Source organism: Rhamphochromis longiceps, linkage group LG3 (genome assembly GCF_057381845.1).
Source record: "Rhamphochromis longiceps isolate RC_006_pf linkage group LG3, R_longiceps_female_GT1.1, whole genome shotgun sequence".
Classification (NCBI taxonomy): Eukaryota; Metazoa; Chordata; class Actinopteri; order Cichliformes; family Cichlidae; genus Rhamphochromis; species Rhamphochromis longiceps.
Window position 1 is genome coordinate 47,379,344 of NC_140559.1, and position 26,722 is coordinate 47,406,065.

General features: G+C 40.8%; 2 protein-coding genes across 6 annotated transcripts in view; both read right to left on the reverse strand.

Annotated features, from left to right (window-relative positions):
* Positions 1–59: 59 nt before the first annotated feature.
* Positions 60–18,611, reverse strand: hgfac (HGF activator). Of its 4 annotated transcripts, XM_085400137.1 has the most exons (15): positions 18,153–18,611; positions 17,995–18,046; positions 17,541–17,634; positions 14,449–14,522; positions 14,197–14,340; positions 12,318–12,449; positions 10,165–10,275; positions 9,422–9,596; positions 8,603–8,700; positions 7,705–7,746; positions 7,281–7,545; positions 3,272–3,411; positions 2,820–2,960; positions 2,276–2,418; positions 60–607 (listed from the first exon to the last, which is right to left on the reverse strand). In XM_085400137.1, the coding sequence occupies exons 1-15, from the start codon at positions 18,213–18,215 to the stop codon at positions 413–415; spliced, it is 1,869 nt and encodes a 622-aa protein (XP_085256263.1). In that variant the 5' UTR covers positions 18,216–18,611; the 3' UTR covers positions 60–412. The 4 variants fall into 4 exon arrangements, with proteins under 4 accessions (XP_085256263.1, XP_085256265.1, XP_085256267.1 ...); XM_085400138.1 differs by lacking the exon at positions 7,705–7,746 and having other exon boundaries at positions 61–607; XM_085400139.1 differs by lacking the exons at positions 8,603–8,700; positions 9,422–9,596.
* Positions 18,612–20,246: 1,635 nt separating this feature from the next.
* Positions 20,247–26,722, reverse strand: part of rgs12a (regulator of G protein signaling 12a) — a 47,750-nt gene continuing 41,274 nt past the window's right edge. For both annotated transcript variants that reach the window (XM_085400143.1, XM_085400142.1), the window contains exon 18: positions 20,247–21,426. In XM_085400143.1, coding sequence (XP_085256269.1) covers positions 21,143–21,426 — 284 coding nt within the window. In that variant the 3' untranslated portion in view covers positions 20,247–21,142. The remainder of the gene's footprint in view (positions 21,427–26,722) is intronic.

Sequence of the window (26,722 nt, forward strand, 5' to 3'; positions counted from 1 at the left end):
CTCAAGACCTTGAGATGAGCTATTTTTAATCCATCTATTATTTCTAAAGCCCATTTATATACTTAATTTAAAAAAAAACTAAAGAGAGAAATATCTGATGAATGAACTGAACAGCAATACATATCAAATCTCAGAAAATCCAGCCTCATGATAACAGAGAAAAGTCCACTTGGAGAAAAACATCATGGTAACCTTGAGACTGGCTTGTTTTAATTACATTCACAACATATCACAGCTCTTTAACAAAGACACTCAAAGTTTGATGTCACTGAAAGTCATTGAAGGTTTATTCAGTCTCAAAATATTTCACAGTTAAACAAATAACCTGTAAACTTCCAGAAGCTTTACAATAATAAAAAAAATTGTAAAAAAGTTCATATATAATATCTCTAAACATCTCATGCAGGAAAGGTTATTTCCAGGTAATGTCGTTTGGTGAAGGCTTGGGTTTGTGTTTGATCACTGAATCGATCCAGTCTATGTAATTCACTACTTTTGTGTAAACTCCGGGTTTATTGGAGCGGCCGCAGCCCTCCCCCCAGCTGACGATCCCGTATAAGAAGCTGACGTCATTCCTCCCACAAGCCAGCGGGCCCCCGGAGTCGCCCTGAGGAAACGCACAAGTGGATGTACACATGAATATACACGCAGATCACAGTGAAGGCACACAAACGGCTGAGTCACACACTTAAAAATGAATATATTGCTCAAAATTGCTCTCTACCTATGAGCTAAACAGTCAGTTGTCTCATTTCATTTAACAGGAAGAAGTTCAAATATTTTACACAGCAGGATGAGGGGGTAGTGTCACACCACAGACATCTCTGAATATCACTGAGACCCTCGTTGCCTTCCCCCAACATTTCACTCAGGGGAATCCCTCCTGCCATCTTAAGTGCTGTTCCATTACTGTGAAACCTCGAGCCTGGCCTCTGATGTCATCCCCAACAGAGCCAAGGCGGCGGGTTAAGTACTGTACCGTCCCAGCCACAGTGAAATAAAGACATTTGTTTTCTTCTTTCTTAAATTCACGTGTATTTAAGTTTGTGTAGTCACGCATTAAATGAGATGTTGAAAAGGTAACGTTGATTTTTTTTAAACTCTAAAATCTGTCATTGTAAAATAGATTTTTGGTTAAAATGTGATCTTCATGAAGCAAAGTAGTTCATATCTCCAACATCCAGCAGCTTCATATAAATGCAATGACCTGCAGCGGGATCACATGACTGTGCATCAAAGTTTGTTTGATGCAGCGTGTAAGAGTGTAGTTGAGAGCAGGAGCATTAACACTGTGAGTTAGAACTATTAATACAATCTAACTCTTAATTTAAATACTGTTAAATAATTAAAGAAAAAAAACTAACAAAAATATACCATAAAATAAAAAAATGTAAAAAGTATGCTCAGCTTTTTGGTTCTGGCTGAGAGTAAAATAAGTGAAGCAGAATCTGAAATGAAAAAAAAAAAAATGTAATGACAGAAAAGAGATTAAATCGCAAAAAAGTTCCTGAAGTTAAAGTCCTATTGATATTCTTTATAAATAACTTGATAATAAGAGATAATATTGTCACTATTGCGCTCAATCGCCCACTTTCCCAAGTGAATTTGCCACCCTGATAAGGATAAGCGGAAGAGAATGGATGGATGGACCTACTCCACTGATGTTTCCGAAAAGCCTTATATAGAGTTTTAAGCTTTTAACCCAGCCAACCAGCTATGAGGTGAATCATGACTATAAAGGAAAAGATACAGATAAAAAAATTAAAGGGAAATAAAAAGAAAAAAATGATTAGTTAAAACCCATAATGTTTTGCAATTCATCGAATTTACAGCAAACGACTTCTAACCTTCCTTTAGATATGTCCATGGTAACCTTCATATCCAACCACGAGAGATACCGCTGTTTAAATTCAGCATTTTCTTCATGACATAGTAAATAAAACTTGTTTCCCCAAAAACAAAGTTGTTATCATATAGACCTATGGTTTCTTGTGACACATATCATCATTTCACAATGTCATAGCAGCTCTACTATGTATAGTTCTAGTATTATGGCTCATAATCAGAACGTGACTATGAGTTTTATTTCCAGGACCTCACTGCTGAGCTCTATAGTGCTGGTGAATCTGGTGTCTTAACTGCAAATAGAACATTGAGCCAGGAGCTAATTTAAAATTAAAAAAGATGTTTCTATCATGGGACTCTGTTTTAGGACATCAGCACTTCCTTGGCAGAATTACATCAAAACACGACAGTCCTCAAAATGCTTCCCTACCTGGCACGCATCAACGCAGCCGTTAATCCCTGCACAAATCATGTCACTGGTGACATGGTTGCCATACACTTCTGGCTTCTTGCAGTTATCGTGAGGAGTCAGTCTTACTCCAGCCTCCTGCAGAGTGGAGTATCCCATTCCCTCTGTCAAATAAAACACAAATGAGTCGTGTTAGATAAAAGCCCAGTAACACCGAGCTGTCACCCCATATTTTTTCCCGGTCCTTATGCTAAGCTAAGCTAGGCTAATCGTCTCCCGGCTGTGACAGATTTAGCCCTCAAGATGAAAGCAAATTATTATTTTCCAAAGTGACAAAATGTTTCTTTTATGTGCGTTAAAAATAAATCTGAAACTTTTCTCAAAGACACATAGCAGCGCAAACAATTTTGGCCCCACCCTCACGGTTTAAGCGTGTAAACAAATAAATAATTCACTGGAGGTGCACGACAAATGTGCTCCCTGTGATCAATGCACGAATGTAAATAGTTGTCATCGTGACAAAACGGAAATGACACAGCTCTGCCATGACCTCCTCATTACTCACTCTCTTGTGTATGTCCCCAGCCACTAATGGTGCAGCAGTAGTAATCGGGGAACGTCATGCTTTTGTCTGGGAGACAGATGGGCCTGATGAACGGGGTTTTCTTCACACATCGCCCGTCCTGCTTCTTCAGTTTGATTAGAACTGCCAAACAGAAATGAAATGTTATGAAACAGGAAAAGAAATGAAGCAAAGGTATGAAGCGAGTGGCTGACTTCGCCTTGGGAAAATGCCACACCCAACTGTCAATATACATATATGTGTGCATCTGTGTTTGTGCGTGTTTTTATTGCGGGGGTGCAGAGGGACACAGCTGTTCAGTGAAGCACAGCTGTGCATACAGACTGGGTTCTTAAGTGGGTTTGTGTGTTTCTGAACAGGGACAAGAGGTCTTCCAGTTTATGTGAGTCACTGGCATATGTGTGCGCGTGTGTGTGTATGCGTTAAATAATTACCAATGTCATGCAGTGTTGGGTTAAACACTGAGAAGTGCCTTGGAAAGATGTAGTCCTCCACTCCAAATGTCCTCGTGTTGGGACTGGTGGTATTAAAGCTATGCTGGCCCAGGACCACACGGATTTGAGATTTCAGGGGGCTGAAGAAAGACATTCTTAATTAATTCATTATAGTATACCAGTATACCAAAGTCCACACTCACAAAGCTCATCAAGTCAAAATAAACTTGAGGTAACTGGAGTACTTCACCTTGTTTTTCGTGAAATCTGGTGGGAAAATTAGAGAACCCAAAATACCTTCACAGAACATTTGTTTGAGCTTTTAGCAGCACAGTCAATCACATTTGGCCTTTAAGGGGGGTGAAAAAGGAAGCCAATGCAGAACTTCCAAATGCTGCAATTAAACGGGTGTTTTTCCTGCCATTTGGAAAGTAGTCGATGAGTATTTGTTCGAGTATTAAGTGCAAACTATGGACGAACGCATGAATCTGCTAGCAAACAAAACAATACCAAAAGTTAAAGTTATGCATTATTAAAGAGAATATAGCTTCCAGGTCTAAAAGGTGAAGCAAATGCAGACGTGCCTTAAACCAGCCCTTGCTTGGCATTATGCTTACATTGCTTGAGAGTTGCCTGCCCTTTTGGATGTGATATAACTGCATGTCACTCAGGAAAACTGTCCATTTTGCGACCACTTGGTGAGTGGTTGCTGGAGACTGCTAGCCCTCATTAGCTAAACTCAGTTGCAAAGACGATGCTGTATCAAAAAACGTGTTGGCTGCAAGCAGATTCTTTGCAGTTTGCATGAAAGACAGCATTTTGTATAATTGCTAACTGCTAGCAAAGCGGTACTTAAACTTGGAGAAAGTGCAACGCAAACCAGAAACAGTCTCCGTTTCTGGCATCGCACTTTGTAAAATCTTACTGCTGTTTGCAAAGTAGTTGGAAAGTGTTTGCAGACAAGTTGAAAACACGACCAAAGTAATAACAAAGAGGTTTTCACTAATTAATTCACATTTTATGCTGGTGACTGGCAGTTGCTAAGGATTCAGTGACTGGTCTCTAGCCCTGTTTGTCTGGGGCTTTAGCCATTACTTTTCCAGGAGCGGTAAATAGCTACAGGATGCTAACCAAGCTTACCAACCAATCATTAGCTGATAATTTAGCACAGCGTCCTACCATCCAAATGTGGTCACTCAAGATGGCAAAAAGACCATTCTTATCATGATTGTTACACCTGTAGGAACCATAGTAGCAACAATAGACAGGAAGAGAACAATGACACACAAAGGGAGTCAGACTGGTTGACCGATCTTTTAGCCATGTGGCATGCATTCTTACCACTTCGTCACTTGGGCTAAAAATCAGTCTAATTTTTATTACACTGCTTTAAAGTCTAATAATTAAAATCTAATGATTTTAATGTCACTTGTGCTGTAAAAAAAAATCCACTTAATTCTGTAATTTTCCTTCCTAAAGCACCAACTATCTATAAGATAGTTAAACCCCTGCGATGTTGATAATGCTATTTTATATTATGAATTTTAATTAATACTTTCTAATAAGAAATCCAATCATGCCCCAACTGTACTAAAACACAGTTGTAGCAGTAGACATGGGGCTTAAAAAGAAAGCCTTGCAGATACCATATATTGTATTTTCCTATATGCACTCTGCTGTGTAGGTCCAGTGCAACATTCAGTTGCTTTAGCTAAAGATTTAAACTTGTGGATGTCAGTAAACAGACATCTGTTTTATAGGGGTGCAACGATACACAAAATTCACGGTTCGGTTCGATACTTTGGTGTCACGGTTCGATATTTTTTCGATAAAAAAAATGTTCATGCCTTTTTAATTTGTCATTTATTAAAATTATAAATATATATTTTAACACAAAAGTACAGTTTTTAAATTTAACCCTAACCCTTGTGCGTGTTGTTTTTTAGCTCGTCATATTGCAGCCACAGAAATTCTTTTGTCCATGAAACCATAAAGCTGCACTTTCTTTTTGCCTTATAGTCTGATTTGTCATAACTTCTCCGTTTTGTGGTAAGCTTTTCTTTGGCTGTCACTTCTTCACCCTGACCTGTCTTATTTGGCTCAGCAGAACTAAAATATATATCTGTCTGTGAAGGTTCTCAATCATCCAGGTCATCGTAGTGAAATATATATCCTGCCGCACTCACATAAGCTCAGCGATTCTCTGCGCGATCAACCTCTCACATGTTTAAGCTGCGGGAGATTTCACTTGTCATGTTTGCATAGTAAGCTAACGATTAATAAGACGATGTCAGAGGAATTGGTGCACAAATTATCATCACTCACAGATCAGTGCTGTCGCTCTCTATACACAGTTCGCGCCATTGCAAAGTGAAAGCAAAAAAACAAGCGCAAATTCAAACACGATTTCAATATGTCACATATTGACAGTGGCTCACCCAATGACATAATTACCCAGCTACATTTCTGAAAGAATGCAAAAGCATTGACATATATTTTTCCTTCCTACAATAGCCCGACAGGCAGGGGAGAGATAGCCCCGGGACGTCGGGCTAGCGATATTGCGAGCCCTGTATCTGATTGAGGAATCACTCATCTTTGGAAAAGAGAGTTTATTACAGAGAAATGTCTCTTTCCAAAATAAAAGCTATACTATCCGCTTCTTCTGGGCTATATTCTCAGCAGCATATTAAACATATCAGGTCTCCATAAGGAGAATCCTGTGCTAACAGCTGTCTAAATGACTCGGCTAAAGTTTGTAGCATGCATGCTTGTTTTTGTCTTTGCACTAGGATGATGTCGGTGTAAATGTGCAGTCATATTCGTTGTGTTCCCACTAGTGCTTTCAGGTTAATCTCGTTGAAATAACCTTAACGCCACAACACGGCAAATCTCCGTTAACGAGCTACCCTATACAGAGGGGCTAGACGGCCAACACGTTAACGAGCTAACTGCGCTAACACACTAGCTCCCACCCATGTAATTGAGCATTGCATGGCACATCCAACATACTGTTTTACTTTAGTCCATGACTCGCTTACCTTCAGGGTCATACGTCACATGAAAACCAAAATAATTCCAAACGCCAGATCTGAATGAGGGTGGGGAGGTCCACTTCTGTCTCGCTAGCTTGCCCTGCGCTCTTCCTTCTGACCATCCTGTCTGTGTTGAGCGCTCAGTGAATCTGCGTTCGACTACTCCGCCTAGGCTGCACTCTCGAGCCTAGGCGGAGTAGTCAAATGCAGATTCACTGAGCGCTCAACACAGACAGCATCATCAGAAGGAAAGTTGATAAAATAAATTACAAATTTTGTATTGTTCTTTTTTTTTCTCCCCTTTGGTTTTCTTTCTTTCTCTCCCCCTCTTTCTTTCATTCTTTCCCCCTGTCCTATCCCACAGTCATGTCTGTCCCGTTTGCAACTGAAAATAAAATAAATTCATAATTATAATAAAGGTCAATCAAATGGACCAATATGATGATCCACTTAAAATAAATCCTCTTGGCATCTTTCTTGGCCTCAAGACAACAATTCTGATGGCTATAGATCCAAACGGGACACAAAAAAAAAAAAAAAAAATTGAAAAAAAAAAATTGAAAAAAAATTGTATTGTTCGATACATATGCGTACCGAACCGAAAGCACTGTATCGAACGGTTCAATATCGATACGAATATCGTTGCACCCCTACTGTTTTACTGACATCAGAGGAAGGTGCTAACATTTGCATGTAAACATTACAACATGCATATTTAGACACGTTTGTTATATAATACAGAGAGAATATATTACTGTTTAAAATTCAAGAAATGTGACTTTTTTTGTCAAGCTTCCTATAGTCTTTCATAGACTGACTCAAAAGGGGATACGATTTCTTAAAAGACTCACACTTTCCAAGGTTAAGAGATAACACTGTGTAGAGGGGAAAAAATGGCTGGAAAAACTCATAGCGTTGCCTTTTTTCCACTAATGTGTGTAACATCCTCTGCAGCGGTAGAATTCAATACATACTTGCTGAAGAAGCAGTGGGCCGCAGACACGACCCAGCAAGAGGAGATGAGAGTGCCGCCGCAGAAGTCTGACTGTCCGATGTAAATGGCTGCCATCCATGGATGACTACCTTCCAGAGACGAAGTTCCACCCATTATCCTCCCTCTGGCTGTCGATAACCTCTTCTTGTGCTTTTTCCCGCATAAGGGTTTTTTGGCCGGCTTGGAGGGTTTGGGTTTTTCAATGGTGGGCAGGACGTTGAATGGAGTAAACCTCAGAGAAGAAGCTGAGAAAAGTTCAAACAGAGGATTATTTTCAGCTTAACTTGGACACAGCAAAATGCCACTTTCTAAAAAGAGCTAAAAGACGCTAACAGATAAGAAACTACAAATCAATCAACTAGCTTAGATTTAGACTTTTTTTTTTAAACTAGCTTCCTAAATACCTCTTCTGAATAATTTTGAATCTACTGCTGGTTGATTTCCCCCTGCAAGAAGCACAAAAAACAAAAATAGTCATTTCTATAAGGTGATGATGTTCAGTGTGGCAAAGCTTCCTCTGGCTGCAAATCATGTGTTGAGGATGATCAGGAAGAGGATTATGAATTCGGTGCATACCCCTGGCATCATGACAGACAGATAGACAGCTGTTGCAAACCCCACTCACCACATCAACATTTGGCTCCACCTGACGTGACGTGTTGATTCAGGGTGAGTAATGTCTTATTATTTCCCCCATATCTAACCTAGCCAATGTTTTTCCTTTAAAAAAAAAAAAGCTCTTTCACTAAACCAGTCAGCTTGGCTGAATTTAACTTTCGAGAGCAGCGTGACTCAGCGGCACAGATTAGCTGCCTTCTCTGCACTTTTTTTTTGTTTTTAAATCTAAAACTGGATTTTAATTAAATGTGAAGGCATTTAATAAGCCTCCACATTCGAGAAATGTTTCTCGAATACGGAGCGTCAGTGTCAATGTCATATGAACGAGGCCGAGAGAGAGAGAAGACGCTGCTGCACTGCGTGACCTTTGTGTAAGATCATTACTTATTGCATGTTGTAATGATGGAATGAATGTTCAGAGAGTGGCAGCTAAATAAATCTGATACTCTTAACGAGGAAACAAAATTAAGCCAAGAGTTGGATATGAACATTATTACAAACGAGGGGTATTAGAATATGTACATATATAGATTTAAACGGCAGAACAGCTCAGGTGTCTGGTCAAGCTAACAGATGTATGCCTTAATCTTATGCTAAAGCATATCCACACTCCAATATAACGCCTCAATTACAACATAATTACATTCTGCACACAAACTCCTTCCCTGCGTCCTGCTTACTCACACGCAGCCATCACACAGGAGGGGACGTCACAGTACTCCCAGGAGATGGCGTTGTCTTTTATTGTGTAACACCAAGGCTTCTTGTCCTCGTCTGGGTTCCTACACACAGAGATACACAACGGACAGAGTGTGTGCGTGTAGCCTCGCTGCTTCCTATCTTTATATATTGCTTCATTAGCTGAATGTCTCACAGGGGCTCCATTGCCATTCAAATCCACACACTCACACGCAGATAATTCGCTTTCTTTCTACATTCGTTTCACGTTTTAACAACCAGGATTCAGGTTTTAGTTTTAAAGCTGCAATATGCAATCTTACCAATAATTAATGATCTATCCGAGCCTGGGTGTAAGTCTAAGTCCCATTGTTTGCTTTGGCCTGGGAAAATTTGGGAAACGTGCCATTTGCTGTCAGTATGTCTTCCTGCTCATGAGAAGTCATAGTAAGAAATCAGCTGATGGAAGAAGGCAGGAAGGGTGAATGTGCCAGAGATAAGCCTTTTGGCATGATGGTTTCAGGGTTTCCCCCTCAGTAGCTATGTGCTCGTAAGTCACACGAATGACAAGAGTTGACACATGGAATTGACAGATAAGGAGCATACGGCTTTTGCTAGCTCAGGGTAAAAAAAAAGTTGGATACTGCAGCTTTAAAACAGAAATTATGTGCAAACTGTATAGAAATGTGGCCTCCCAGATAAGACTGTTTGCAGCACAGCAAGCGACAAAGGCTTTAATATCTCATTTTGATTAACTGTTGGAGAAACAACTACTAGAAAATCTACCATAGCTGCTATTAAGGCAGGATGATTTAGCACACACACCTGCAGTAGGCATGCTCCCCAAGGCCTTTAACAGGTGATGCAATCACTGTGCCCACATGGAGCTCATCAAACAGCAGGTCTGAGTTCCACGGCAGACACTGGGCGCCGGACACGGTGGTGCCCACCAGGCCTCTGTAACCTGTGCCCCTGCTGCTATAGCACTCTGTCTCTGGCTCTGCTCACACAAGCCACAGAGAGAGAGAGAAAGAGAAGAGAGAGAGAGAGAGAGAGAGAGAGAGAGAGAGAGAGAGAGAGAGAGAGAGAGAGAGAGACATGGAAATAATCCCAGCCGTGACCACAGTAAAACACAGGTATGTAAACAATATGAAAGCGATCACACAAACTCCCGATGCAGCAGATATGTGTGTGCGATGACAGCTCTTTTCTCTTCAGAATGAGTTAGAACACGTTTTAAAACCTCTCTCTGAACGCGTCAATGACAGCTGGCTACAAGCTCACCAGCACGCCCTCACCTGTGACCATTAATCAAACTATTGTCATCCACACATGCACGAGCATGCGTCTGTGCATACGTGACACAATGAGGATTCCATACATCTGCTCTCGCATATGACAAAGACTCTGGCTCTATGCAGACTGCAGTGACTAGAAATTCTGCCCTCTGCTATTTTTAGCCCAATACAAACATCATTTCATGTCAACTGTGCTTTCTGCTCAGAGCAAATTTTGCATTTCCATTTGAATGAGGAAAACGGGAACGTAGCACTCAGCGTATGACTTACCGAGACTACAGTGAGGTCCACTGTAGCCATGCCTGCAGTTACACACTTCCTTTCCGGTGGATACGATCAGTCGACACGTTCCGTCGTTCTGACATGGGTTTGTACGGCACACTGGACACATCAAGACACACACTGTCACATCCTAATGCCATTCTCTTTAAAATGCTTGTTTTTCAGCAAAACTTTATTAACATTTAGCTTGTTTAACGGACCCATTATGATAGTCGCTATGCACAGTTTAAAAGTATTGTATTCTGGTTATATTTCTATAAAATAAAATGGTTGCCGAGCACCTAGGTCATTTTGCTGGGAAATTGCAACTATTAAAATTGCCATTCCTACATTACTGTCTTTGGAGGAATTTCTGTTTCAAATCTATGAGATTCTGAATTCTGAATGTAAGCAGTTAATGTAGAGTCCTGAAGTAGAATTCCTATAGATGCCAACAAAATTGTAGCAAATGGCCAGACATTTGCAATTTTTACACTTTGGAACAACCGGTCTGAACTAAACCAAGGAAACCACCAGTTGCTAAGGTAAAAAGTGTATTGCCTGACTGACCTGTTGCTTGCTGTTGATGCATTAAAGTTTCCTTGTGATTCTTTTTGGACACTAGCAATTTGCTGTTGTCACAAGTAATTTGTGTGGTAGCCACAGACTCATCTGCAAACACTCACCAGCTAGTTGCGAAGTGTTAGTAAAACAGAGAACGTAAGTTGTACAACTTTTACTTTGAAGACGTGTGCGACTGGGGCATTAAGGGAACTTTATGCTGATTGGCTGCCCCTCATAACGAGAAAGCTTAAACAGCACTTAGGTGGTTGCTGCTGTTTTGTGTATGAGGTATGAATTATATATGTATATAATATATATGTATTATGTATGTACTATATGTATTAAATCATGCATGACCACGTCTGAAAAGAAAAACTGTGTGAAACTGAGCATTTACAGCAGTATGAAGCCTGAGCTTTTGGCTCACAGGGATTAGTCTGACATACACTGACCTCGCTATTTAAAACTTCTGTATTGTGGCATCAATCATTGGAAATCACTGTAATAGTACATTTATAACAGACAATAATTCAACAATAATTAGCATTGCTACACCATCATGGTTTTTCCCACGCAGGTTTTAAATGTAATTTTTAATATTTTTAGATTACCAAAAGAAAACTGCAAAAGAAACCTCTGAGTATTTTAACCTGACTCTACAGTTCCGCTCAGGTGGACTTACTAACATCTTCCGGTCTCATTTTTTTGGCTTTGGTTCGCTCTCACCCATGCATCTGTGTTCTTATGTACATGTAATATATCTGGGTCTGAGCAGCCTCTTGTGAAATAATATAACATACAGAAAATATGCTGGGGATCAGAGATGCCATGAGTTTATTGGGTTTTACTGAAAGTGAGCAGTCCTGATGTGCTTTGAAGAAAAACAATGTAAAGCACATTAAGGGTCAGGTTCAAGCTAGAAAACTTTTTTTTTTTTTAGTTTTGCGACTCCTGTAAGCTGAGCCCCTATCATCATGACAAAAGCAGTTTCAGCTGAAGAAGCATGAAAATACCTCTCTGATTGTATCTCCTTTATGCCAGGGGAATCTGCTAAACGCCCGTGAACATTGAGATGAAAGCACCCTATGGACCCATGGGGTGTGTCCTAAAACACCATTCCTGAGTCACAGTGAGTCATATAATCTGCCTTTTCTTCAATGCAAAGTTACTCTTGTAACTATGGAGCTGTGATCAAAGAAAGGGTAGGGCACGTCTTTCAAACCCCCTCTTATGAGAGTGAAAAAAAAAACATTTCTTCAGGCTAGGAGGAGATCTGATACTTTTTTGGAGGCCTGAGATCAAGTTGTATACTATTTTTTTAAAATTATATGAGTTGCTAAGGTTGCTAGGTTTTTATCTTTATGTTTATTTAATGTAAAAACAAACAAACCCCAAAACATTCCAACATGTAGCAATATTTCGTTTGTCATTCGCCGATTTGAGCATCAATTCAAGCAGCTGTCAAAGCAAATAGCGCTGAAGTCATTGCAGCCTATTGAGTTTTGCTCTCATCACCCCAAAAATAGCAAAAAATGGCCAAGAAAAAAAAAACTGGACACATTCAGAGCAGAACAACAAAAGCAGAAAGCATGTCTTACTCGTGTAGTGGACTCTCTCACACTTGATTTCCCCTGCCACACATGTGCACTGTTCCACATTACGGAGGTGAATTCGTCCCCAAGACTCTCCGATGTCATAATAGCGCAGGTGTACAGTTTCGTAGCACTTCTCTGAAAAAGCCGACACAACACATGAAAGGCGTCGGGGCTGAAATGGGAGAGCAGATTGAAGAGCTCAATGGAGCGTACGGAGCAAATCTCCGATGGCTGAGCTGCTGCGACGGATCCATTTTTCTGTGTTTTTCCATCTTCTTTCACTGCTTTGCTTTCAGCTGAAAAGTGAAACCTGTTTACAGGTAACTCATAACTGATTTGCCATTATTTTGGCCTGAAGGCAAGCACGCAAAATTTCAGCAGCATTTTAACGGAAAACACAGATTAAATGAAACTGGCATGTCATTTCAATGTTATACACGTCACGTTATTGTGAAGCGTATGCCGCATTTATAGGACTGTGGCGAACATAAGACTGCCACTCAGATCTTTCAATCACATCTCAGTGTCTATATCAGCAAATAGAGATTGCTCAGTTGTCATCTTAATAGCATCAGGTCACGTCTGTCAGTGGCGTGTGAGGCTATAGCTGAATGCAGCTAAACCAGTTTAAAGTCAATTAAACAAACTACATTTGCTGCTAAAAAAGAGCGAAATCACTGTGTCACTGCTGGTCTGTAACCAGTTCTGCCTTAACTCCTTCAGGATATGAAGCTCCTGCCCAGATAAGTTTGGGAACCAATAATTACAAAAATTGATAATCACAGCTTGCCAGTCATTGGAGAATTTATTGCATCAGACATCAGTGATTCCACCTTTGGGCACGGCAACTTTGTGGTGCTTTGCTAGTGGCAGCTTTTTGGCATCGGCCACAATCTTTTTTTATTGTAAATGTGTAAATCTCTGGAACTAACAGATGGGGTGGTGCTACTGCCAGCGGCAGAACAGGGTTACATGAGGTGGGGTTGAAAGCCACGCAGACTCTTAACTACTGTGATAATCAAGAGTGAACTTAGACTGTCATGCTTTTGTTTGTCTTCACGGTTTGTTTCCTTTTTTTAATCAACCTTTATTTATGCAGGAAATTAAGATCAAAAGTCTCTTTTGCGAGTGTATTTTGGGACCATACAGGCAGCCTTATAACCTAGCATGTTCTTTGACTCCCATAGAAAACCTTGTGCAAGCACAGCGAGTCCAGATTATAATGTAAATTTTCTATCTATGAAAAATCTCCAAATTTAGTTGTTCACAGCTGGGAAAAGGTAAGCTCACAAAGAACAGCGTTGGGCTCTGTGGATAAAAGTATCCTTATTCTTGTCACCAGTGAAATTTTCAAACCTCCAACAATTACTGACAGCAATTTTCCTCCTAATCAAAGCTGTAAATCAGTGTAAATAACAGCACTTACCAGTGAGCCAGTAAACTACAACGTTATTGAATGTAGCAGATGTAGCAGAAATGAAGCACGTCAAATGCCACACCAATTTAGTCATTGTATGATGAGTGGCCTCTTTGCATAATGAGCCACAATCTGCAACCTTTCTGAAAAGTCAACAGTTGAGCATTTTTAACAAATATAGCCTCTCTATGTGGCTCACTGGTCCCCAGAGAAGAAGGAGTTAACTCTTCACACTCAACTGCCTTCACTAAGCATGAATTTGATTACAGAGTTTTTAGCTGGCATGCTTTTGATTTTGGTTTACATCTGTGGACAACAGATGAATGACAATGGGCTGCCTAATGTGCACTTTGATGTGAATATGTTCAGGGAACAGACAAAAAAAAGACAGTCTGACAAAACCAAATATGAATGGATGACAAGCACTATACCTTTAATTCATAGAATATTAATAAAGGTGCCTACTTTGTTCACATATTCTCCCAGAGAAGCTCTCAGGGCAGGAGCATTCGAATGTGCGTCTGTGTGGGATCGCTGTGCAGACGCCTCCATTCTGACACGGGTTCGCCTGACACGGATCTGTGATTCTGCGTGAAGTGTGGACAAAAACTGAAATCAAAACATCAAAACATAATCAGCAGGAGAACAACCGCAACACTGTAGTTTCTAATTAAACAGCAGTGGAAATTCAATCTGCAGCTGGTTTGGTGAGCTAACCATTTGGATGGCTTCTCTCTGGTGCGCAGAAACCCCACTTCCTGTCCCGATCAAAATTGTGTGTAAGAGAGCACCTGGGACAAAGGAAACAGGAAGAGAGTCACCTGCAAGTCAGCAAATGCAGCAAATATGCCAAAAACAGAGTCTGCACAATTCTAACAAGCTTGAAAGTTAATATTTGGTATGATCACCTTTATTCTTCAACATAACCTGAACTCTCTTAAGCAAGTTTCTGTAATTTCTTTAAGTATGGTTGGATGTTTTTGTTCTGAATTTGTATAAAGGAGTATATAGGACCACTCTTTTTTTTCATGTAAAAATAAATAAATAAATAATAAATAAATCATCAAACGTCTTTTTCACAAATCACACCCTGATTACAACCTTAGTAAGCATATCCTGACTAAGCGTGTAAGTTAGCGTGCCCGCTGACGGTTAGTCATGCTATACTGTTGGAGTTGAGCATATAGATATTGTGACATAAAATTGCGTAAACCATGTGCAGAGGATTTTACCCAACCCTTAATCAAACCCACAAGTACTGACACCCTGCTCCAGAACGCTGCATCTTCTGCCAACACACACTAACTAACTCTGTCAATCATCCACTAATCTAACCTGCGTAACATTAACATACCTCTTCTCCACTCACTGTAACTACAACACTCAATGACAAACCCATTCTGACGGTGAGCTGATGAGCACATCACAAAAACAAGCAGGGTCAAACCGCCGCAACTTTACATGTAGGTGGACCAGAAAATATTGGCCCATGTATAATTGCATAAACGTTGCTCCACCTTACTGGCATCCACCCTTTCTGCATCATTTCCAAGTAGTGAAGACTGAAACCCTGCCAGCGTCTCTCCTGTTGTTTTGGGTTTTTTTTCCAATATCATAAAAAGATGAGCGATTAAAAAAAACCAAATTACACCATGATGGTTTTACTGAGGCAGCTGTTTATGCACCCTCGGGATAAACGCTGTGAAACGGCTAAACTTCAGCTATAGTTGCAGTTTCACAGAGTACCTCTGCATTTTATCTTCACAGTTATTAATGATAACACTGTATTATGATAAAAATCATCACAGGCCCCAGCAGCAATTGAGCAATAAGCATTTTATTAAAGCTTTTTCGCTCATTACCTCATTAAAATTTGTGATCAGATGGCACTGTCGCATAAATCCCTCATCCCCGCGAGCTGTAATTAGGTGTGACTACACACCCCAAACACACTGCATCAGTGTACAAATCATTGCTATTACAGCAGTGATGGAAAACACCAGTGTGTTTGTTCTTTTAAGGGCATGCAAAAAGCCAGGAACTATCAACCAATTAGAAATAAGAACACTAACTCGACATTTCTCCCTTGAGAAGAAAGCTGCACTTTGTATCTTCCAGCCCCACAAAGGTTGACTGTTTCCAGTGCTTTCTTTTAAAGTTATAAAATTCAAAAGTCTGATATAAATATATTGCCTTTTATTTTTTACACAGACATATTCTGTATATATATATTCCAGTGATACTGTAATCCACTGTAAGACAGTCATCTATGACACCGTATCTGTGTGACTTAACAAGAAGAACTATACTTAAAGAAGTAAAGAGTTTGTTCTTCTTCAGTGTCAGCTCATTAAGCTCATTTTAAGCTCTTCAGTTGATAACTGCCACCACAAAGACTGAAGTAGTGTCTGCTATAATGAATACATATATTGATATCTGAAACCAGTACATCAATAAATGTACTACAAGAAAACGGTATACGATATATGAAAATATCGATATTTTGCCCCACCTCACATGGTAGCAGCTCAATGCATTTAAACATGTTCAAACCGAGCATCGGGAGAAGGTGATTTAAGTGACTTTGAATGTGGCATGGTATTGATGCCAGACCAGCTGGCTCGAGTATTTCAGAAACTGCTGATCTACTGGGAATATCCCAGCACAACAATCTCTGGGGATTACAAAGAATGGCCTGAAAAACAGAAAATATCCACTGAGTGGCAGTTCTCTGTGTGAAAATGTGTTGTTGATAACAGAGATCAGAGGAGAATGGCCAGACTGCTTTGAACGCATAACACGTCAAACCTTGAAGCAGATGGAAAACAACAAGAGAAAAAAAACACATGATCCTGTCAGCTAAAAACAGGGAACTTGGGCTACAATTTACAAACGCCTGCCAACAGAAGATAAATGCTGTCTGGTCTAATGAGTAGGCTCAGAATTTGGTGTAGAAAACATGAATGCATGAATCTGTGCCTCGAGTCCATGATTCAGGCTGATGGTGGTGGCGGTGTAATGTTGTGACCGGATATTTTCTTTGGGTCCTTTAGTACTAAATGAGCATCATTTAAGCACCACAGAGATTTGCATCATGAATGTGTAGCTAACTGTCTGACCTGTGTGTATACAGTAAGTTTGAGATTGAAAAGGGAAGATTATGGCTCATTGTTTCTTAACTATCAAGCAATCAAAACACACAGCCTGACTCCGCTCCATCAGTCACGATGCTATTCTGCTACATGTGCCTTGACCGTGCTAAGGGTATTGTCAAGTCAAGGCTAGTTGCTTTTATTTAATTAGCACATTTAAAAGCAGCGGGAGCTGCTTTCAAGTCGCTGTGGTAGAATAAAATATACAGTGACAACACTAAGTGGGAAGTGACAAAGGCAATGATAAACACGCATCATCAAGACAGCAAAAAAATAAAAGATGTATTAAGAAAATAAATTCAATACAAACCATGCAATCAAATAATCTGTAAATTATCCAAAGATGATTTTTTTACATTTTGTGGAATAAAAGTTTCAAATCATGCGTATCAAACAACGTGTGTGTGCGTGTGTGTGTGTGTGTGTGTGTGTGTGTGTGTGTGTGTGTGTGTGTGTGTGTGTGTGTAAGAGCGAGAGAGAGAGAGAGAGAGAGAGAGAGAGAGAGAGAGAGAGAGAAGAGAGAGATCTGTCAGTGTGTGTCAGAGGACTGACACTTCTGTCAGAAGTGTGTTTTGACTTGACTACACACACATTACAGACTGTTTGTGCAACCAAAACAGTAGATCCAGACAGACAGGCTGGCTAATAAGGACTCACCATGGTCTTGAGGAGAGGACAGTGATGCAGTGATGATGAATCCTTCCACCCTGACGAAAAGGGAATTTACATTCTTTGCCCGTGGTGGTAACAACTGCAGAGGACGTAAAGGGGAAAACACAAAACATTAGCAGCAGAAACTGTCTTGGAAACCCCGACCCACCCACTCTCTCGCTGGTTTCCACACACAAAGACCCCTTTCACTTCAAATGAATGTACAAAAATCCATAAGCAAGCTACACCCCCTCCCCTACAGGTAACACCTATGCAAACATCAGCTCACTCAGGACTTAAGAGTGCAGCACCACCAACTAAGTAAAATAATAATAATAATAATAATAATAATAATAATAATAATAATAATAATAATAATAATAATAATAATAATATAGGAAAAATGATTTTAAGACCAGAGTAAAAACAAACAAACAAACAATAACAAAAAGAAACTCGCCTGTATGGCTCTCCCTCACCGCCTCTGCTTCATATGTAGGTGCTAATGTGTGCTGAAATCAAGGGAGAGACATTATTTCACTCCTTTCACGCTCTCAAAAACACGCAATAACAATAAGCACAGACTCACTTGAGTAGAGAAGTGTGGCTAAAACTTACCACTCCTGCGAAAACGCACGAGAGAAAAAGCATCACGGCGTGTGCCATCGCGAAAGTTTGCATCTGATGTTTCCCTGGTGTCCCGAGAAGCTTATTTCCCGTGTGCCTGTCACGTAATATCTGTCAGTGTCAGAGTCCTCAGCCCGTTTTTGGTCATAGGAAACGTGGGAAATCCTGCAAGTATTATCCTGTCCCTCACAAGTTGAAGCTGTATTGAGTAAACCCGTTGCGTCATTAGGCTTGTCTGACGCTGAGGCATCCTGTATCCCGGCTGGTGTTCCCCCAGCTCCCCCTCTGCGCTCGCCCACGGTTTATCATTACGACTTATCGACTCACGAAAGAAACAAGAAGTTTCTTGAGGCAGAGGCAGGCAGAGAGGTAATACCGCTCAATCCTTACCCCTTTTAGGTTTAACACTGCTTTCTCCTAAAGTCGCCCAATTTTAGCTTTTCTTTCACCTGTGGTGTAGGTGTGCGTCGTTTCTGTACTTAACAGAGATTTTGCTTCATATCGACGCGAGATATGACAGCATCACACGGTACCTGCAGGTTTTCGGTTGCACATCCGCGATGCCAATCTTCCGTGCTACCACAATAGAGAACAAAGATGCACTATTGGATTGAGATCTGATGACTGTGGAGGCCATTTGAGTTAGTGAACTCATCGTCATGTTTAAAAAAACAGTTTGAGATGATCTGAACTTTGTGACACGACACATTATCAGCCAATAGAAGATGGGCATACTGTGGTCATAGAGAGCAACAATACTCAGGTAGGCTGTGGTGTCTCAATGGTGCTCACTAAGCGGTGCAGTCTGTACCGCTGATACAATTCGGGATTGATTTCATGTTTACGCCAGATACGGATCCTACCAACTGAATGTCGCAGCAGAAACGGAGACTCATCAGACGAGACAACATGTTTCCAATCTTCTGTTGTCCCAATAGTTGTGGTGAGATATTGTTTGCAGTATCACTTTCCTGTTGGCAGTTCCTTAGTTGACAGTGCGGTCTTCTGCTGCTATAGGCCATCTGCTTCAAGGCTGGAAGTGTTGTTGAAGATGCTCTTCTGCATACCTTGGTTGTAATGAGTGGTTAGTATCCACCTGGACCAGTCTGGCTATTCTCCAGACATTTCCACCCAGAGACCCGTCACTTACAAATATTTTCTCTTTTCAGACCGTTCTCTATGAACCATAGCGAGTGCAGGAACACATCGGCCGTTTCTGAAATACTCAGCTCCACTCATCTGACATCAACAACCATGAAAGTCCTTAAATCAATTTTCTTCTTCATTCTGATACTCAGATTAAACTTCAGCAAGCCTTGGGGATACAAGGGGATACAAGGACAAAGAAGTAAGGCGCATTTACCTTTAATGTGCATTTTCAAGCATTATTGTTCCTGTCAGCACTCCCTTCATTCAGTTTGCAGTTCTCTTCAGGTAATCTGTCATCTAGAAGGTTTCTGTCCTGAAATGTACACAATGAGTTTTCTAAATCTGGAGTTGAAGGTTGCAAAATACAAGTGAAATAAGTGTGTGTGACTATGAAAAGTAGTGTCTTTCACAGGTGTTATGCTCAATAACATCTCAAGATAAGGAAATGTCTCATCGGGAAGATAATTTGGGACCTCAAAGGAATTGTTGTTCCTAAGAAGAACTCCTTAAAGAAAATACCTCTGAAATCAGGTAAAGCATGGAAGTCAACTAAGTAAGAGTTTCATATCTTGTCAGCATTCCAGCAGTGACATGCTGTATCAAGTCAAAGTCCCCAGTCATGCAATCTAACCTCTAATTTTCACCAGCTGTAATAATCTTCCTCCAGATGTTGGGCTAAAAATACAAAGAGGAGGCTGGGCCTCTAAATAGCACATAAGTAGCAAGTGAAGGTGGACTTTCCAGATGGGAAATCGTTCAGCCCTGAAGACTACGTTGTTAATTATTGACAGCTCTAACTAACTTAGCAAACACATCGAGCTGGTCAAATATACCAAGTATGAAATGAAGACTTTGCATTAGATACAACAACAAAGAAACATTTGAAGTATTCCCCCCTCGTTTACACGATGAAAGCACAAAAGCAAAGACACACAGTTGGTTGAAAGTAGAGCCATCGAAGCCTTTTAATTGTTCAACAATTAGGACAACCTCACAACCACAGAAGCAGAAAGTACAGACGATAGAGGTACTGTTATGTGTCATCTGTACAACACAGGAAGACAATATGAACAAGAAATAGTCAAATATCTAAGAGTCCTCTCCTAGCATGTGGTCCTACTTTCTAATCAGGACACGTAAAACAAAAGTCAAGCTTTACTTTCTAGATTTTTAAATTATCATTGCTATTTCAATTGCATCTCACAACTTTTCTCAGCGCAAGACTAGCAGAAAAAGGTAATGGGTGGACAGTTAATTGGGACTTTAATGTAAAACTCAATATACCCAAACAGCTTAACAGCTTATTAAATCATTTGGTGATGGTTTCGAAATTGTTATCAAGAACCTGAACAAGCGTTTTCCTGAGCTTTAACCTTTTGGTTTCCACCACCAGAAGGCTGCCGGTTATTACATTGTTTTTTTGTTTAGAAGATGTTAAGCAGCTTCTTATCAAGCAGTGTCCTGTTTCTCAGTCATTTCCACTTTTTAAATTGTGTACAATTATTATCAACTGGTACCCCAAAGTGAGTTTCAGGCTTCTTCTGTGGTATTATTATTTAGCCTAACATGGCTCAAAATAGTTAATTATCAAAGCATACCAATAACAAAACATATCACTGTCCCAAAATTACAACCGGTACTAGAAGTCAACAGGATGCCTGAACTGTTTTTAAACAAATATACAATATCCATCACCATAATATTGATGCTTTAGTAAAGAAAACTGACAACTTGTACATGCAGCACATTGTTCGACTACATCTCCTCAAACAACAGTCGCTCAGGCTTTAAAAGTGCAGCAGTGGGGATGGGGGGGAGGGGGGGGGGTCCCTTTAGACGATGGTGGCCTTGTAAAGATCTGTGTTGCAGTCCTGGCCCTCCGGTGGGTTGCGGCCGTTCTGGGGCATCTGGGCGTTTCTCATTTTGCTCTGGCACTGTCGCAGCTCGGCGACATAGCCCTGAAAACTCAGACTCAACTCAGAGTCCTCACCCTGGGATGTCTCCGCTGTTCCTTCTTCTAGATGTACTCCCTCCACATCCATCACCTCCTGAATGGTATGTGCAGCGTTGGCTTTTTTAGGAGGTGACTTGGCATTAGGTATCGTTTCTGTCGCCTCTGTGCAAGGGAGAGAAAAACAAAGCAAAACATGGAAGATATAAGATAAATTGATTTAGAGACAAGAGATACTTGGATATTGCAGATGATGGGTGGGATGGCCCATTCTGCATTCAAATGATATAACATCATAAGGAACCATTCACTGTACTTTAAAGGGCTGTCCACCCAGGAAGTTACTAGCACCAACATGGCAACCACAGACCACCAAAAGTGACATTCAGTAACTGTAAGCGACAGAGAGCAAAATTTCTGCTAGTGAATGCAAAAAGTAGGTAGATGCCAAGTTAAACCTTTCTCAACTTTGAGGTGTGAGATTACCAATAAGAATGAAGGACAAGCAACCAAAGCCTGGAATGTCCACCAGTGATCACCCGTCAACTAAAAAGCAGCCAATAGGCAAATTGCTTCTAGTGTGAGCGCCCATGTCCACCAAGTCCACCAACAAAAGATCCTGGGGAATAGTTTTCTAACGTTATATGCAGGATGGTGTTGGGAAATGAATAAGCAGACCCAACAGCCAAGTAATCATACTTCTTTGAAGTCCACTGCCTCAGGCGCACGTGTAGTTAGCAGTAGATGGATGAGCCACAAAAAAAAAAAAGAAAAAAAAAAAAGGGGAGACACATGGATGTCCACACGGACCATCACTCTGTCTGATCCAAGCAGAAGGTATAATCACGCTTGAGAAATCCTACTACTCTGTAAGCTACACCCTCTTTCTGAAGTCAATGCAGGAAGTGCTAAAAAACCGCAGTTCCATTAATGGCCACTTGGACCTGACTCCAATCCCCAGAGACTGCCATGTTAAACAATTTGGTCTCAGCTAATTTCCTCTTCCTGACAGCATTTCATTTTGTTTTTTTGTTTTTTTGACAAATAATGTACAAACAGCCGGCCTGAAAACACTGCACTCCATTTTCAGTGGGTAAATTTCAAGTATTAACTTATATGTTAGCACTAATTAGCAGCTATCTAATTAGCAGCTATCTAATTAGCGCGATGTGCAGCCACACATTTTGTGCAGTTTCGCAGCTTGACAACCATGCTTGCCGGTGTTAACCAATATTCAATAACTTGATAATTTGTTTTGTCTGGGTAGCTACTTCCATCTTTTTGTTACAGTCCGTTTACACCGGGCTCAGTGCAGCTCCTCTTACCTTATACTTTATATGTTGATCTGTTGTTTAACAGAAACACTGAGTGCAGCTTTAGATAATCAATGTGGTTTCCAAAAATGTTCATTTACACAGGAGTGACTGCACAGATGTGCAAAACTATTCATTCTTGGCCTTCACATCTCTTTTACCTCTTATTACACTGGCTGACGGCCAGATGTTTAGCACAGCAATGCCAGATTTCAAAAGCACTCAAGCAAAATCTGTCACACCGTGCGAGTGCACATTTTAACTCCACTTTGCTTGATTTTAAGTTGAATAGTGGGCTTGTTTTTTTATATTTTAAGCATTCTATAGTTGTGTAATCATCCCAGCTGTTGTCATGATAGACTTGATGACATAACCACTTCTGCTTAAACTTGCTCAACTTTATAGCTGGTTCGTCAGAAAGATCGGACTAAAAACTGACAGGATTATATGCTGTACAGTAATTCAGTGCAATAAAATCTGATGCGACACATCTGAACATTACTGTCTTTATTTCCTTTAACCCCAGAGATGCATGACTTCATCGCAATACCCCTACAGGATAATAAATAAAACATGCTCAAACTTCCCCTCTCTTCGCTAATGCAAGCGCACTCAAGAAGCCACAAAGCCAGCGTTTCTTTTTGATGCTGGTGTTACAGCTATGGGTGATAAACTTTCCACATCTCATGTGAACCATGTGGCCTCCAGAGACTGTAAACACACGGACATAAGCACTACACTTCAACACACAGATGCTCTGAACTCGACTGGCTGTTATTCGTTGCTGTCCGATATATATGTAAACACTGTCAGTGAGCTCCAACAGCTGACCTTATGTAGACCCAGCAAACCTATCTATCCTGCAACAGCTTGAACAATCATACTTGGGGGGTGAGGGAGAAAACCTACAAGTACTTTTCCGGTTGTGTAATAGTTTCCAGCACTTGCGTTTGCTGGTTTACCTCATTTTGCTTACAAAGCATTTCTAGTGTTACTTGAATTTTGCTTTGCTTGCTAATAGGGCAATACAAGTGGATTATGTTCAGGCCAATTATTAAATAATAGTTAATGGCTATTTTACGCAATCTATAGAATGTGAGAGAAAATAGTGAAGACATAGGTTTTCACAAACCCTACCTTTAATTAAAGTCTTATTCTGTTGGTACAAAATAATTTGGGGGTAATTCAGTCCACAATCATAGAAGAGGAACGCAGCAAACCCTCACACCTACAGATAAAGTTTAGCCTGGCTGGAACAAGTAATCAACTATAAAAATTAATTCATGTCAAAAGAATAATGAAGTCGCAGTTTGTTTTAGCTCTAGTCACAAACTAGAAAATTTGGGAAAGGCTTCTCTGTTCTCAGCCCCCACTCCTACAGTGAGGTTGTTAATATCGCAGTTCGTTAAAGACCACTGACTGAGCCACCTGGCTTTGTACTGATATGGTAAACCTTTTAATATTACTCACAATAAACCTACAAGATAGGGTTTAAATATGGTTTTTGCTTATAACATAAGCTTTACTTTGCTTAGTCATGGGAGATCAAACTCATGTAGCCATTACTCAAATGTAATTTCTGGACCTGGTGTGTGCACTTCTACCATTTACACATACACGCTTCTCATGCATGGATTCAGTGGTGTGCTTGCTGATTGGTCTGCACCATGTGATAATGAGGCACAACTGTTTAACATGGCCATTCCTCCTGTGGCAACTCCTTTCAGCAGCCATGGCGGCAGCAGGACGCTGAGCTCAAGCAGCCAGAACAGAACGGAACCAGCTCCAGTCCTCACTTAGTCTCCCTGCAAAAGATCCACATCAAGCCCTCCTCTGACCGCCAGATGGATGCTAAGGCAGGCCCGGGGATCAGCAGCTGTCTGCTTCGAGGACAGAAGACGAAGAAACGGGTGAAGCGGGCTTGAAGGACAGCTCAGTGGCATGGTGCCTCAGATGCAGGCAGCTGAAATCGAGTCATTACAAAGCACTTTGTAATGCCCTGAGATAGAGTCTCAATTACCCCAAGGAATCCTTTAATCTTCCCTCAGCATGAGTGTATAAGAAGAAATAGAAAACTCAAGACAAACAAGCTCTTGTCGTGAACTTGCTGAATTATTCACTTCTGTAATTTATTGCTTAGTATTCAGACAAAGATGGCCGTCTGTTCTTGTTTATGAAGACGGCAGCATTATTGTTGACTTAACTAAACACACTTTAAATTGAGTCTGAATCAGTGCTGTGTAGAGATACACTGTGTAATGTCGCCCCCTAGTGGGCATTCTATTCCCCACAGAGCCGTGGAGTAAGAGGGAGCATCAAGTTCAGCCCTGGTTCTCCTTTCTGATTTTGTCTTTTATAGTTTAATTAGGGCTTTAATTAAACTATAAAACTATTAAACTATAAAACTAGTACCCATTAAAGGTACTAAAAGCTTCAGATCACTGAAGAACTTTAGCCTTCTTTTGGATTCAAACCATATGCAGTTCAAGATATTTGTGTAACTGTCATGTGTGCACACTGGTGACTTTCCAGTAGAATTAGAGGAAATGTGAAAAATGGTACCGCGTGATGCACTTCTGCTGCTGTAGAAAGGATGTCTTTGACTTTCTGCATGGCATTAAAATGAGATCCATGTCAAGCTACCAAAGCAGTAATTACTGTATTCTTATTCTCTCGGAACAGCAGAGGGCGTCAGTCTAACAGTAATACAGAAAGCGAGGAGACATCTCTGCAGTGCCTGAAGTCAGCAGGATGACAGATAAAAGAAGAGGAACGCTGCTACTGCACAACATTGGCTTCGCTGCAGTTGGAATTAAAGATGCAACTGTACTCTGTGGGTGGTTTACTTTGTCTTAAACTAAAGAAAGCCAGCGAGCTTAACTTTCCACCCAAACTCAAATGTAACAACTTCATAAAGTCCAAAAAGTGAGAAAGTGAGAAAGTGGAGGCGTTTTAGCTCGCTGTAAAGATCCCAGCACAGCCTCGGTGATACCAAGGTGGCAAACTGCGCTTAAAGCGTGGCCATACCGAATCACTGCTCTGCTCCCGTTTTAGCAAGCGAGAGAAAAGAGAAACTGAGAGAAAGAGGCAGGGAGATAGATGAAAACCAGTAGTGACAGTTTCTATCTGTAGCTCAGACAACTCGTGGATAAGGTTACCATGGCGCCCGGTGGTGGGAAGAATCAGCCTGATGTGCTTAGCAACCAGAAAAGAGGAATGAGGCTGTATGAAAGCTGAAAAAGCTTCGATTTATCCTCCTCGTCTTGTGTGGGTAAGCCCTGCTTTGCATTAAAAGCGTAGATATGAAGACAAGGCAATAAGGTCATGTTTGTGCCCCTTTAAAAAAGTGCTTTGAGGTGCATCAAAAAGAGCAGCCGGAGCTGCTCTGTAGCTGGAACACAGGAGTGTGGTTATCTTCTTTTCTGACGACTTCACAGCGTGTCAGGAAAGGCTTCAACTCGAAGCCGCGATCATCACATGTAGGATATCAAAGCAACACTGTCACAGATCAAATCACTACTTCACTTCACATAGCATCACAGACAACACACACATATGCACGGAGGAGCGGGAAAAAAAAACACATAAAGGCGGGAAATGTGTGCGAGAGATGGCCATGCACTCAGAGCACGATGAACCAATGCCGAGGCAAAGCTTTGCAAACCCAATGCGAAACCCACACACACGCGCGCGAACAGCAGTGGCTCAATTTAAAGAAATAAAAGCAATATGTGTTATATCATCAACAACAGCAACAACAAGAAGCAGGTCGGCTGAGCAACGACACAGAATAAACACACACCGAGAGATCCTAGGAGTAAAAAAAATAAAGACACCCAGCGAGCAGTGACACTTGTGAAATGAGCGCGCACGAGGAAGGACACGGAGGAGTGGGAGCTGATGAGAGGAGGAAGCCACTAGACAAGAACAACAACAAAAAACAGAAAAAGAAAAAACAAATTAAACAAAAAAAGCTAAGAGAGAACGGAAGGAGGCATGTGGAGGTGGAGAGGACAAGCGGCGGGTGGCGGGGAGAGAGAGGGGAGGAGTGGGGGGGAGGGACTGATCTGACAAACGTGTAAAAAGACAGACGAGAGTGATTTCCAATTCTAACATTTATTAGATCTATTCAATCACAGGTACAGAGA

Bases quoted from the DNA above. Each gene is read 5' to 3' on its own strand.
- hgfac (XM_085400137.1), bottom strand. From the start codon at position 18,215: ATGCAAACTTTCGCGATGGCACACGCCGTGATGCTTTTTCTCTCGTGC. The intron at 14,523-17,540 runs GTGAGTCCTTAT...CCTTTGTCCCAG, and splicing joins GTCCTCTCCTCAAGACCATG to GTGCTCTCTTACACACAATT. The intron at 2,961-3,271 runs GTAATTATTTAA...TCTGTTTGGCAG, and splicing joins CCCAACACTGCATGACATTG to TTCTAATCAAACTGAAGAAG.